Source organism: Corvus brachyrhynchos, unplaced genomic scaffold (assembly GCF_000691975.1).
Source record: "Corvus brachyrhynchos isolate BGI_N302 unplaced genomic scaffold, ASM69197v1 scaffold90, whole genome shotgun sequence".
NCBI classification, from domain to species: domain Eukaryota; kingdom Metazoa; phylum Chordata; class Aves; order Passeriformes; family Corvidae; genus Corvus; species Corvus brachyrhynchos.
This window is the reverse complement of record NW_008236932.1, coordinates 3545916-3561073: the sequence shown is the minus strand read 5'-3', so window position 1 is coordinate 3561073 and position 15158 is coordinate 3545916. Positions and strand designations below refer to the sequence as shown.

Sequence of the window (15158 nt, the reverse complement as noted above, 5' to 3'; positions counted from 1 at the left end):
TGTTCAAATGGCTCTGGAAGCTTAAAAGACTGTTAAATTGCTAAGAGAATTAAGAGGTTCTAACCATAGAAGAAGCGAGAAATGTCATCATACTATTAAATACACTTAATTAACGTACAGATAATGCATGAGTATTTCCTCGCTGTAATTTGTATTGCCATAAACAACAAACAGTTCCAACTCTTTGAAGAGGGAAAATTATTCCTGGATGCAAAAATATTTGATCCCAATTTCACATCTATATAAAAAGGAAATTGCTCAGCAGTCCCCTTAGTCCAGTTGTTGCTTTCTCCCCTCAGTGCTGCAGTTTCTTGAGGTACCCACTTCCCATAGTTAAGACAGCATTTTAAAAGCTTTAGAATGAGTTAGGACCAGAAAAGTGAAAACATAACATAATACTACTTTTGTCAGCCTGGTGTTTTTCTTTTATTAAACAGGTGAAAAATGCAGCGGCCAATGTACTCAGGGAAACATGGTTAATTTATAAAAACACAAAGCTGGTTAAAAAAATAGACCATGCAAAAGTAAGGAAACATCAACGCAAATTCTTGCAAGCTATTCATCAGTAAGTACTATTTTGCTTTGTTTTTCCTGTGAAGGTGTTCTCTCTATGAGTTTCCTTCTCCCTCAGTCACTCTTAGTCCCATCCTGTCCTCTCCCTTCTCTTCGTCCACCATTCCCTTCCCTTCATAGAAGATTGTTCTTGAGGTTGATTTTCTTTCAGAGTAAAGTAAATATAAGGTTTTACTGTATTATCTATTTACAATAAAATAAAAAGGTATGCAGGCAGTTTATGTCCATATAAACTCGTTAATGTTTTTTAGAAGTTTCCAGTGCTTCTTGAATTATCTAAGACTTTTTTGTTCTTTGCCACTGAGACTATCCTTTGTTTTTATGCATTTGCTTCCAAGCAGTAAGATGCAAAGTACAATAGACAGAAGAAAATTTTTTCAAAAAATTTTGCTTTGTAGTAGATGTTTTAATATTTTAAAATCAGAATGATGTGATAAAAGAGAGTAGTTAATGAAAAGAATATTCATTAAGTATCATGGCATGGTCTACCAGCATTTAGTTGCCTCTTTCCACTGTATATTCTCAGTGCATAATATCAAATGTTGGTATGTCAGCTATGACCCCTGACATCTCTTCTAGAAAATTGGAGTGTATGCCAATAGTTGAGACCTTTGAGCACCTCTGGAATTACTCAAATGAGTTCTTCCCCTCTAACTTGAGGGTCTGAAAACAAGCCTGTGACTTAAAACCAGTAGTAGGATTAAGCTGTACCATGGTATTGCCACACTATAAGTATTTTTCTAAAATTTGCGGTATGTGTTTATCATAAAGCACATCAAAACAAGCAGAATTGCACAATGGTTGCTATTTCTTGAACTAAATGGGAGGAAAAAACCCCAGAGTTTTGTCCTCGGGAACCAGAATTCTTTTGAGGAATGGTCAGGACCTGTTTGTCTGTTCTATTTGTTATCCCCATCCAGCCTGAGGCAGCCATTTGTACAGCCTATGAAAATAGTTCCCATTAGTTATAGGGAAAAGGTAAATAGATAAGTTTAGTTTCAAACTGATGGTTTGAGTGTAGGTCTGTGTCTGAGCCAAGCAGTGAAGAGATGTGAAGGAAGTATCCATGACGAAAAGAACATCTATGTAGCATCTTGCAGGAAAGACAGGAAGGGAAGGCCAGGTTAATTCATGTCCTGTTAGTAAATTTAGACTGACAATCATTCTTTCTCTCTTTCGTAGCAGTATTTTAAAGCAGTAGGTAGCTAAGCTTAAGATGCGAAGTATTCTGTAAACCTTGATTACTGTATTATATTTAGCAAATTTGCAGGATTAAATGTTACTGTGTCATTGTGGAAATACTTTGAGGAATAAAAAGACAACAGAAGTTGTGGCATTTTTATGTGAATATAAAAAGTATATTTTTATATACCAGTTTGGTCATCTGTCTTAGCTTAAAGGATTGGGAGGTGGAGGGGAGTGGCAGGGGTTCTGGGGAGAGGATGGCATGTCATGTGCATCCTTGCTGGACTTGAATCCTTGATTGCAAAGGTTGTTCCTTAACATTTTAACTTTGCTATTTATTTTGTGTGTATGTGTGTATGTGTCTGTGTGTGTATGAGCACATATGTTCAGAAAATAATCTAAAAAGCACAGCAGGCTCGATCTCCAGCTTTATATATCACTCAAACTCAGAAGACCTTTGCAGGATATAAAGTGTGTTCTGCACCTCCCTTAAAAATGAATTAATCGGGTGGGGTGAAGAAGGTGGCAGTAGTAATTTTTTCCTAGCTGTGACAGCTACACTGCACAGCTGTGTTAGTCATTTCTCTCTATCCTTTACCACTTTGCACTACCGCCCCAGAACTTTTGTATTTAAGAAACAGACAAAAGATAATTTTTTCAATATGCTGAAGAATGTGCCATAGATGAAAACATTGCACTAGCAGTTTGCTTTCTTCCTGTAGCTGGGTAGATGGATGCAAATGAATTTTTCATCCTTTTACATCTTTGAGCTTTTCTCAAGTGACTTAGAGTTTTCCATCTTTCTGGATTCTTAAATTTTGTTTGGTACCCCTCCTTCACCTTCCAACCATTTCACTGGAGACAAAAATAAAAGGAGTGGCATTTCAGGGCCAATTTCATAAAAGAAACCAGACTAGATCATGATAACAGTCATGGTCACAGCTCTAAAATGCCTTCACCTGATCTGTGTGTTCTGCTGCTCATGCAGATGATACGTAAGATGAAGGCGAAATCATTAAAAGGCATGTTATGTATTGTATGAATAAGAAAATCTACAGATGATAGTTAATGGGAAGGCTTGAAGATATTGCAGATTCCGTCATCATGAATGCAAGTGAGTTAGACTCCTCCTCAGGCAGCTACTAATCGAAAGAAGTAGCAACTCCCTAGGACTTTCCACCTGCTGAATCAAGCCCACTGTGCTCATTTGGTTGTTTTAGTATATTTTACATTTTGTTTTCTTTTGTTTTGTCTTTTTTTCAACAAAATGAAAATAGAGCTCGGAAGTAAGTTGTACAAGCTGTTCCTTTCTAAACTTGAAGAATTTACCACTGTCTGCATGCAAAAAAACAGAGTTTTTATTTGTGAACTTCAGTGGTCTGATTGCTGCCATGGAAACGTGATCCAGAATCATGATCTTTTTCTGTGATAAGTGAAGTTCATAAAATCAAAATTTTATTTTAATGAATTAAACAATTAAAGTCTTTTGGTTTACTTTAAATCCGGCTGCTGCAGCTAAAGACTTGCCATACCTATACATTCTTACAGCCTGTGGTAGGTGTTGGGTTGGTTATCATGAAGAATTATTGTGTTGGTGTCAACTGGTACTGGTACTACTACAATAACAATGGACTTCCTGGAATTTTAAAATTAAAATACTGACGTTCAGACAGATGAGTCATTGAATCTTAAGAAAAGCAGAAAACACATATTCTACAGATTATTTGAGAGAATGGTCACCAAAACACTGGGGTTGTCCTTCTCCAGTGAAATCATTACTTTTGAATAATTATTCTGTTCTGAGACTGTAATTATATAATTCTGTACCTTGGCGACTCCTTCATATTTTTCGCTTTAGAAAAACTCCAGCTCACAGCCTCTGGAAACACCATTTCAAAAGTCTGCATTTATGTCATGCTCTGAAAGAAGCTTGCAGTGGAAGAAGAGCACATGACATTCCAGTAACAAGCTGCTGGAATGCCAGTTTTATGTGGTCAATTAATTTCTACCTTAACAGAGTTATTGCCATTTATATTTTAAAGATATTTTTAAATGATATTTCACTCTCCACAACTTACTTCCTCATGGCAGTTAACCTAGATATGAAAGGAAATGCTTGTAAACTAAAGATATGAAAGAAACTTTCTGATTTTGAAATACCTTCTAGAAGGCTTTCTTTAAACTAACTTTCTAAGTAATACCATCACTGAGAAATGGGCAGAGAATGCATTAGCAAGCCACCTTCCACAAAATGCTGCCAAACTTAGTTCCATTTAACAGCTAACCAAATTGTTATTTTGGTTGGCCCTTGACATACTGATAGACTGAAGTGGTATCTTGTCACACATTGTTTATAAATTGATACCTTGGTTTTGTAAAACCCTATTTCCTGCTCTAGAACAGCCAGAAAAGTCATTGAAAGCTCGAGTATGGGTCTACTATGAGATGTTGAAAAAATTATTCATGGTAGAAGTCGCCTGTTTGTGAAAATCAGATCTACAAACCACTCCTCTAGCAGTTAATCTGGAAAACATGGGCTTTGTATCAGGGAATATATAAGAAAGGTCATGTTTATATCTTGTAAGGAATGTGCATATCTAATAATAATGTAGATAGGTATGCATCAAAAAAAAAAATACACCCTTGCTGCTTCTTTCATAGTTTTTCAATGCTGTAGTTTAAATAGTGCTTTGAAAAAGAATGTCTGATGTAAATTTAAAATGTAATCATATTAAGATTCACAAGTTATCTAAGAAAACCAAATGTATTGGCAAGCATGTTGGTCATTTAGCTGCTGGTCAGATGGAAGTTCTATTTAAAGTAAGGAGAAACTCACTTATCACTGTATGTTCATCAGGTTCCAACACTGCTAACCCAATCCATTTCCGACAGAACAGGGCTAATACCTGTATCTAGTCATGTAGGCATGGGAAGATTCTTGATTACTACAATAATAATGACAAAAAGCTTCTGGTTTATGTTTCTTCCTATATCTACTTGTCACGATACTGAGGCTTTGAGGAATGTTTTGGCTTTCTTTCATGTAGTCTGGATAAATTGTTATCTTCCTTTTTGAATTCAACTTTGACCATGGCAAATGGTATTCTTGAGGACATCACATTTCCTTGCTCTTTCCTTTTTTGCGGTGTTGAAGAAGCATGCTTCTCATTGTAGCAGGCACATGACCGATTATGACTCTACACAAAGTAGTCAAGGCATTGTCCATGCAGTTATTTGCTCTTGTAAGTTTTGTGCATGCTCTTTAGAAATCCTAGTATGACCTCATACAAAAAAAAATCTGACTTAAAATTCCACTTTTTAGATTAAGAAGTGTAAAAATGGAACAAAGGAAACTGAATGATCAAGCCAACACTTTGGTGGACCTGGCAAAGGTTAGTAGGCAGTTACTGTTGTTTCAACATTCATTCTTTCAAAATGAAGCGCTTTTAAGTGAAAATGGTGTGCATTATATGTGCAAATCTTGTTAACAAGGTTGTTATTTGTAGCAAGTGAAAATATGTGTGTGTTTTGTGGTAGTACCTACTGAAAGAAACATCCTGATGAAAGTTTGAATGTGCCATATTTATTTATTTTTTTGTACATTTGAAAAAGACGTCACAATAAGAGACTGATCCTGAGAGCTCCTGAAGTGACTGCAGTGGTCATGGTAAATGCTGAACTGTGAGTGGGCCGTAGTGGTGTAGTGCTGTGTAGTAAGGAGATACGCCATGTGGTGACAGTGACTGTGCCATCACAGACCATAGTACATAGCCTCTTGACTGGAATTAGAGGATCTGGTTTTCTGTTCCTGTTGTCTTACGCAGCAGTAACTTTAGATAAGTAAATTTAGATCTGGATTTATTTAAGTTTTTATAATGAATAATAGCTGCCTACTTTGCCAGTATATCATAAGGCTTTTAAAATCTTCTTTAAACCATTTGAGTTGAGGTAAAAGAGGCTATTCAGTTGCAAACTGCTTGTTTATTGTTGTTAGAATTTTTCATGAATATATAATAACTAGGAAGCTAGAGGTCTGAGCTGATAGCATTTTGGATTTCTCATTAGATCTTAATATTTAAGAGTTACTGTGAGCTTAGTTTGAGGCAACATTAGAAGCATTAATGGGCTCTTCCTAAGGGTTTCTTGTACACCTCTTCATTTACCTCAAAATCCTCCTCGATTTCAAGTGCATCAAAGCAATGATTAAACTCTTCAGTGTTCATTCCCCTCTTGCTTTACAGAACCACCTGACAACTTCAGGTGAAAATACAGTTCAGTCTAATGCTTCTGGCAGCTAATAAGGACTTTTAAGATACTATTTTGTGTAGGATACAAGACTATTCAAGGATGATGCTAGCACCCTGAAACAGGAGGCAGAGAAATGGGTTATAACACTCACCTGATACTGAAGTGGTTTACACTTCAGGTAGTCATTCAATTAATTTTCCTTTCCTTTGGATGGTTCATAAATTTCAACCATTTTTTCTACTGAATTACATCCAGTTTTTACTCTAGTTTAAATAATCTGAAGTCTCAGTCTGTAGGAGGCAGACATTTAGCCATTTTTTTTAACCAGTTCCAAGTCCCTATGAAATAACACATTTCAGATTACATTTTTACTGACCATTGTGTCATTTTAAAGTACACTGTATATATTTGCTGTATCCAAACAGTGTTTTATAGAGGCCAGATAGATTGGAAATGCAGAAGTAGAAAAGCATACAATTGAGTTTTTACTCCTTGCACTACTTTTCAAAAACAATGCACTGGATTCCTCTTACTGCCAATCCAAGAAAACCTGCTCAGTTTAGGGAGAAAGCCAGTGAACAACATTTGTGCTCTGCTTTCAAGAACGACGGTGTTTAAGAATCAAGAACAGTTAAGGATGGAGCACATCACTGGAGCCTTCAGTCCCCTGGTGGCTTCCACTGACTGTTCAAAAAGCTTCACCTGGTGCACTCCCAAGCACCTGAATTTCCACAAAAGGTCTGGTTTTTAATTGATTTCAACTTTGAAATCTGAAGTGCTACTAAAAGGCATTACATTTCTGCTCAAGAAATCTAGTAGAAAGCTTAGTCTACTGTAATTTAATCTACAGGGAAAATTATTTCACAAGACTATCTATTGTAATAATACTCATATCCTCTTTTACAAACCCTTGTAGAGTTGTGCTACTTGTTGCAATACTTGTAAGGTCTCTCTAAACCTTTACTTACATCCTTCTGCTTTCAGACTCAAAACATCATGTATGACATGATTTCTGACTTAAATGAAAGAAGTGAAGATTTTGAGAAGAGAATTGTTACTCTGGAAACTAAACTGGAAACTTTAATTGGTAGCATTCAAGCTCTTCCTGGAGTGATTAGCCAGACAATCAGCCAGCAACAGAGGGAATTCCTCGAGGCTCAGATACAAAATTACGATAAGCATGTTGCCTACAGTGCTGAACGGTCACGATCTTTGTCAAGAAGAAGGAGATCATCCTCCACAGCACCACCAACTTCATCAGAGAGTAGCTAGAAGAGAATAAGTTAACCGCAAAATAAAGACTTTTTGCCATCATATGGTCAATATTTTAGCTTTTATTGTAAAGCCCTATGGTTCTAGCCAGTGTTATCTGGGTTCTGATGTCAGAATCCTGGAAACCTGAACAGATTTTAGGCCAAAATGAGTGAAAACTCTTCTTTTTTTCCCCCCTCCTCCTCTCAAATGCACAGTGAATGCACCTATTATTGCTATATTAGATTGTTCTTCCTGTAATTTCACTTTTTATTCATGCACTTCAAACAAGCTTTACTACTACAATACATAATCTAGTATAATAAAAAGGTTAATTTCTGCACATAGTTACTTGATTACTTGGACCTAATGACCAAAAAAAAATAACAATCAAAAGACCTAATTGTGAACTTTTAAGAAGCTAAATTGAAGCTTAATAATAATTTCTCAGTATGAAAGCTAACTGTCTAAACTTCGCTTGCAGTGGAGGGGGAAAAAAAATTGATATTAATCTAACAGTGTGCTGTATATGTATAGTCATTTTAAAAGGTCACTGACAGCTTCAATTTCTGAAGTGATTAATTAAAAATATAGTTTATCCTAGAATATAAGTCTTGGAGTAGGCTATGGGTTTTTAAAATATTCTTAGGGCTTTTATTTAACATGCATTGGTACACACATGCACATAGATAATATCTATATACATATGTATTTATGTATATAAAATTATTTATGCAATGCCCATGGCAATGATCTTTTAAACTGACTATTTGTAAAGCTACTGGCATTCAAAAACTACAGGCAAAGTCCTGTTTACTTATTCGGAGTCTCATAACTATGCCAGGTAAGTTTGTCCAGATCGAAAGCATCACTTTCAGCCAGAAGTCTCCTAATAATGCTATTTGGGTTTTGAAAGTGTTAGGTTGCTACTTTCTCCACTCCTTTCATTGTGTTTCTGGAGTGAATGACTGACACACATAGTATACACGGTTGTGTGATGGCAGCACAGTGTTCTGTATACATTATGTTTGGGTAATCCCCATGTTTCCTGCTATGCAGTCAAGCTTAGCAAAACACTTCTAGCAATATTTCCAAAATCTGTAAAAAGCCAGCTGTAGACTGGAGTTACAACAGTAGGGTATCTATAGTACTTTATTTTCGTGCATAAAAATAAGGTCTCCTACTTTATTAAAAAAAAAAAAAAAACAAAAACAAACAAAAAAACCACAAAAAAAAAAAAAAAAAAAACACAAACAAACAAAAAAAAAAAGTAAAAAAGCCCTGAAAACAAATCAGAAAGCATAGTCACCAGTAGGCACTGGTGAAAAGGTTTTGACTGACATTTCTCCTGGTTTATGCTCCAGAGTAGCAAAACTAGGTAAGTTTAAATGCTCAGAAGATGCAACTTATATTCACAATTCCTAGTTATAAACAGGAAATTATTTGACTTTATGAGGTATTTTTTAGTACTTGCTATTTACAAAATATGCCAGTCCAGTCTGCCTCTCCCCCAGTTTACAGACAAGGGTGACATCTGTAGCTAAACAAGTAGACATGGCTGACTGTTTCTAAGTAATATTATGTCTGCCTAGAAGTAACCAACTTGCACGTTGAAGGAAATGCACATTGCTCCATGAAACACTGTGACTTCTGGTCAACAAGGACAGGCAGGAAAGAGTAATGCAAGAAGTCAGGGCAGAGCCCTGCTGGGCAAGACAGAAAAGCTGTTCTTTCCAGTAACCAGAATTCCCCAAACCAAATACATAATCTGAAAAACAGCAGATACTTTAGGCCTATTTAAATTAAAGGATCTTCTTTTCTGGTGTTACGAATGTATAAATGATGAATGTATAAGTGACATCCAGAGGTATTGCATGCTTATTAAAAGGTCAAGAATTTCTCCAACTTTTTATGTCCTTGAGAAAAATGATGAGTTTGCGTATTTTTCCCCCTGGAGCAGGACAGTTGCATGCCTTTGGCGTGCCTTATTTGCAGACTGGTATTTTGTGACTGGAAATAACAAGCAGTATGCATAGTATTTGCAGTTCTGCTTTTGTTTTTATGGAGTTCATTTCCAAAGGAAAAGGGGGATATTATATAGTGCTAATACTTTTCTAGTGCAGTCCTTAACTACATGAGATTGTGAGTGGTCATAAGGCCAGTAGTGATTAATAATATTGGAATTAAATAGTCAAGTTTTAGAATTCTTTTTTTCTCCTTTTTTGCATTTAGTTTAGAATACTTTTCTTGACATTGAATGTGAAATACACTTTCTGTAGCTTGAATACATTCCTTTTTCTCCTGTCAGCTTGAACTAGCTCTTTCATTGTTTACATCTTTTTAATATATGTATAACACCCATTTTTTGCACAACTGGGTTTTTTAAGAACTGTAGCTACACTTTGAAAATTCTTGTCAATCTGTCAATTTGAATTAAGATCTAGCTGTAAGTATTGAGCTAGCTATTTCTGTTGTGAAAGAGCAGCTGTCATCTTTGACCTCTCCAATTCTTTTACTCACTAGGACTCAGGAGCCTAAACTTAATATTATTGCCACAGCTTTTTGCAATGGTGAGATGCATCAGGATTATTTCCATCAGTAGCATTCTGTAACAACCTGCCAAATTATTTTGGATTCCTTTCTTTCTTTTTAAAGCAAAAAACAAATGATGTCACCATGTAATACTCCAGTTCTACATCTTAATTTACCTTCAAGCTCACTACAGATATTTTATCTGCATTTTCAGCACAAATGATTTTTTTCTCGTAATACCTGATTTCAGCACTAAGGTGCTGCATGGGGATACACTATATGAAAGGACAGATATAAACTTCTATTCAGGAGAGCACAAAGCACTCTTGGTTTGATTTTCTTACTCCTGACACTAAACTCCTTTTAGTCTTCCCTCGTCTGACTTTTGTAGTACCACAACCTTACTGACTTTTTATTTCCAAAATTTTAGCTCTATCATTGTCAACAGATATGATCATCAAAAGGAAAACATATCATTATGATATCTTGGAAACTGTATATTTAAATGTAGACTTTTCTTTGAAAGATTGTTTACAAAGAGTCTTTCTCGAAGCATATGGCATATTTACCATGTTACAACTGTAAAGCTTCATGCACCTCTTGCCTTAGTTTCACCAGTAGGAAAATTCTGCTTTCAGTTGCTATTAAACTCCTCCTTTTCACTACATTCCAGACACTGATTCCATTTGTCAGTTTCTTGGGAGTCTTGTTGCTAGTCTGCTTTTTTAAAGACACCGAGCAGAGATATCTTGCTCAGAAGGACTGAAATTAACATCACAAATAGACCTGTTCATGACGCTTAAGATTAAATGCATTGATTTAAATAGTACTTTTTACTTACATTTAGGTTTTTTGCAGAATCAGAATAATACATTCATATGATTTATGCTTGCAAATGCTCTGCAATTCTTGATTCTGTAAATCATTATGGATTTTAAGCCTGCATATCTTTCCAGATGGACTTGTGCAACTCAGCTTTTCTTTCCTCCTGCTGCTCCATAAGGATCTATCTAATATGGAAAGAGATTTACTATCTAAAAGTTTGGCATCCATCTTAGGAGCTCTAAAAGCCTTCTGGAGGTCCATACCTTATGAGCTATTTCAAAACTCTGGCTCCCCAGACTGGGTTGGAATCACTGTCATCATTAGAGCAAAGATAAGTGGTAAGCATACTGTTTTACAAATTGTAAGACTCTTTCCATGTCAGATCATATGTAAACATTCAAATTGATATGCCGCACACTAAAAGCATATCTAAGCATAAAAGAATAAAAGGTGTTCAATGTGTCTAAAGTTCAGAATAAAATCTGTAACCCTTATCAGTACTAAAAATTAAAATTGTTTGAAAACTCTTTTCCCCTAACTAAAAGTTATGAAAAATTCTTTGTAAGTTTTATCCATGGGAGGTTTTCTGGTTAGTAAGTGTGTGCTCTCCATCTGCCATGTTTTTTGGTCATATCCATTCTTTTTTTAAATCAAAGTCCTTAAAGTCTTTTTGCCCTTTTAGTCCACACTCAAAGTAATTATTAAGGGGTGACAAGCAACGAAATAGAGGGGAAGGTAGGAAGGAGCTAACACTCATGTGTGTTACTTTCAGAATTCCACCTCTGCATCAGCATATCTAAATGCTCAGGTAGAAACGGACACAGATTTTAACCAGCACTCCTGGCTACCCAGATACGAGCCAGCCCTAGCCTGGGAAGAGCACTGCCATGTCTGAACAGTCCTGAGGTGGAGCTGACACACACTCAAAGCCAACATTTATGTGTGTGGAAATTTATGTACACAGAACTTTGTATGTGCATAATAAAATTAACCTACATCTGTCAATTAGGGCTTATGAATGTGGTCCTGTATCTGTTAGCACAAATTCAAAGAAAACTAAGCTATAATGTATGTTAGCCTTTTTATTATAAACCTTTTAAGGGGTATCCTTAAGATCTCGACTCCCTCCATGTCTGAGAGAATAAAGAAAAAGAGACACTTAAAAGATTCTTTCCTGTCAGGCGTGCATAGGTTTGGCTCTGACTTGCCTGAGTGCCTCACTGCACATCAGCTTTGGTCCAGAAATCACGGGGTTTTATTCACTCCAGAAAGAACAGGTTTCTCTCACTATAGGGGGACTTAGCACAGCACTGAGCAAAAAGTCCCATCTCTCAAGAGCAGCCTGGTGTGCAAGATGATCTCCTATTCATAATAATGAATAGGAGAGGAAGATTGTGTTAATTTATCCAACTCTGCTCAAGACTTACGGCTTAGCACAGCATCAAGCCCAGTGCAGACACTTGATTCCCTGCCAAGAATTGCTTACAGCTGGACAGTACAGCACATGGATGGAGCAGGTGCGGAGTGGTCTGGACTAGTGTATGTTGACATGCTGAAATGGAGGCAGTTACCAGAATTAGCATCAACATACTGCCATATATTAGACTTCGTTACAGTGATATAGCTGAAGCTCTATTAGATCAATAATTTTCAGGCCTTTATATGAAGAAGATTCTCTTGCAGAGGACTTCAAAGCTTTTCTGCACATTGAAGGATATGCAACGTGGTGTCAGTGAAAGAAAAAACATAAGCCAAGATCTTGAACCTGTTGCAAACTAGCATGGCAAGTAACAAAATCAGATGGAGAATGAAGCTTTATGCTGACTTCCCTTTCAGTCAGATTCGCTTAAGCCCATTAGTATCTTCAAGTATTTAGGAGAATCTATACTGTTTTCAATTATACATGAAGCGAGCTACAAGCTTTTAGTTAGATTAGGAGGTTCTACTTTAAGAGTATGCCTATTCTGACCTACTGTTCCCTTTCTAACCTGAATTTCAAAGTACCTTGAGTCTAAAGAGGAGATGCATATTCTCCTATGTGGATTACAGCAAAGCAGGTCTCTTAACAAAAAAGCAGCTCCAGTCCAGATAAATGACCAAACATCATATAGCACTAGGAATAATAATGGAGTTAAAATGTTCGAGTAGACAAATTGCAAGCCAGAGGCTTCAGAGCTTAGGAAAGGTTTAAGTGAAGCCTCGCTCCAGATGTAAAATTCATGGGGAGCAATGAAGTGTAAGAGACTGTGCAATTACACTTTCTGACAATGAATTATAGGGGCAAACTGTATGTGTTTAATACTAGCTTATCACCTTATATGAGAAGTTCTCAAAATGTGAGAGTAATATGAAGGCTGATCATCACACAGAAATAAAGCAAGTTTCTTTTAACAAAGGACTCCAAACTCTAATAGAAATGTGGAGAAGGCCTAGAAGAGATTATGCTAGATTATTCTCTCAAAAGACAGGTCCTTAGCCTCCACAGGCTAATATAAATTGCAAGAGATGAGGTTTCAAGTGGTCTCACACAAAAATCAAAAATATATCTCAGGAGCAGTTTGGAACTTAAAACACATCACTGTGTGCTCAGTACCACAAATCTGCACAAAATGAGGTGTGGCAGATCAGTTTTCCTGATGGAGGAAGAACTGTCGTGATAAGCACATGAACTTGACATGCATGTAGGAGAAAAAGAAATCTATCTTGGGGCCACCCTTTAACTTAACCTGCAGTTTCAAATAATATGGCACCCTAGGTAATAAAATAGTAACAATCAGAGCTCAATTTTTTTTTTTTTTTTCGCAAACACCACTTAGCACAAATGAGTGCACGTAGGATAAGAGGCATGGGTGCATGCCACTCCCTCTGTTGTGCTAACCCAGCCTCAACCCTTTGCTCTATGCATTTTCCTCCAGCAGCTGCTGAGCACTGGGAACTGTGGTTGCCTCTGTCAGCATCTCTGGTATGCAGCTGCTGGGACTGATCTGGTAGGAGGTGACCCTGGGGCCACTGAGAGGCCACTGGCCCAGTGCCTGTTACTGGAGAGAGCAAGACCCAACCTGAAGGTGGCCAAGGCCCCTCAATGGGGCAGCAGCATATAACCTCTGTTCTTCCTCCCACACCACTGTATCGCTACATTCTTCTGTTTCTTAAATGGTGTTATAGACTGAAATATGCTTTTCTTATCACATCTGAAACGTGATGTCACCCATTATGACAGGCTGTGCTACTGCTGCGAAGAAAGCACGGGGTCTGCTTCTCCACTGGGGGCAAGGACAGTGCTGTACCACTCAGTAGGACTCTTTCAGAGAACAACTTGCTTTCGAGATAGAAACCAGCAACACTCCACCAGCACCAATTACCAGGATTCAAGGGGGATAAACCTTAGGAAAGTGTTCTGGCTTGGCAATGAGATTTAGGAACTTGGCTTCTAGGTGGTTAAACATTACATCTACTTTAATAAATAAATAAATAAATAAATGGCAGAAGAAGAGCTGTCAATTAGCCCAGTCTGTGTTGGCTGGAGTTCAGAGTCTCACTTGTACTGCATGATGATGAGACAAAAGACTTGTAGATTGACTCCTAACCACACAAGTTCAGAAAACAGTCCCCAGGTTGAAATGTGCTTGCAAACCGCCTTGTTTCACTGGATTTCTTTGAAACAGAGCTTTCAGTCAGTATGGCTAGTAATGGTGGATCAAACACATCACAATTCTGGTGTTTTCAACATGTTTGAAAGCACTTCTTGCTACAAGATTCAGTACCCTTGCACTGATTTGAGGCTGCTCAGCTGGCACTGCTGCCCAGCCAGTTCCACAGACATGACAGAAAATACCTATGCCCATTGAATTCACCTGGTCAGCCATACCAGGTATGTATAACACCTTCCACTGAGCTCAGGACATCATCCCCAGTCAGGTCTGGAGAGAAGAGGCTTTCCCATGATTTCCCAAGATACTTTGGAAAATAATGGAAGAACATGTGGAAGAGCTTCTGTCCTTTCAGACTTTTTAGTTGCAATCTATATGCAGTGGAGGCTGTTCAGTTATCGAAAGATCAGTGGCAGGAATTTAGGTCATGTTTTTTTCAGTTATCAGGTGCATAAAAATGAACACAAAAATTGAACATAAGAAATAGATTGCTTTTACAGATCTTATATATTTAGGATTATATTTCCTACCTTTTTACCCTGTTTTCTTCCGCCTATAAAATGCATTTAGTAATTCAGCTACACTTATTTTCAATTTGAAGCAATTACTGTGATACAGCAGCATGAATATGTGCATTTCCAGATTTGCAGATACTTTTTTCAGTTGAAGGGAAACAGAAGAGAGATGGGCAAAAAGCAGGTAGGCTTTTCAAATAATTTTTGCAATTAATTTCAGAGAGGTAAAAATAGGACAGAGAGGGTTTGATCCTCAGCCTCTCTATTAGTGGACTGTGGATACATTTGAGTTTTTCCTTGCAGGCTACGTCCACATCTGCCATGGAGAGGAATATAGGCCATATCTGCAGACAGTGCAACAAAGTCTGGTGTCTGGTAG

The 15158-nt window shown here is 37.1% G+C and overlaps 1 protein-coding gene across 1 annotated transcript in view; it reads left to right on the top strand.

The window, feature by feature from the left end:
* The window catches only part of KCNN2 (potassium calcium-activated channel subfamily N member 2), a 67022-nt gene extending 59702 nt beyond the window's left edge, over positions 1 to 7320 (top strand). Inside the window, exons 6-8 of the mRNA XM_017728319.1 lie at positions 438 to 565; positions 5081 to 5150; positions 6991 to 7320. Coding sequence (XP_017583808.1) covers positions 438 to 565; positions 5081 to 5150; positions 6991 to 7278 — 486 coding nt within the window. The 3' untranslated portion in view covers positions 7279 to 7320. The remainder of the gene's footprint in view (positions 1 to 437; positions 566 to 5080; positions 5151 to 6990) is intronic.
* Positions 7321 to 15158: the final 7838 nt, after the last annotated feature.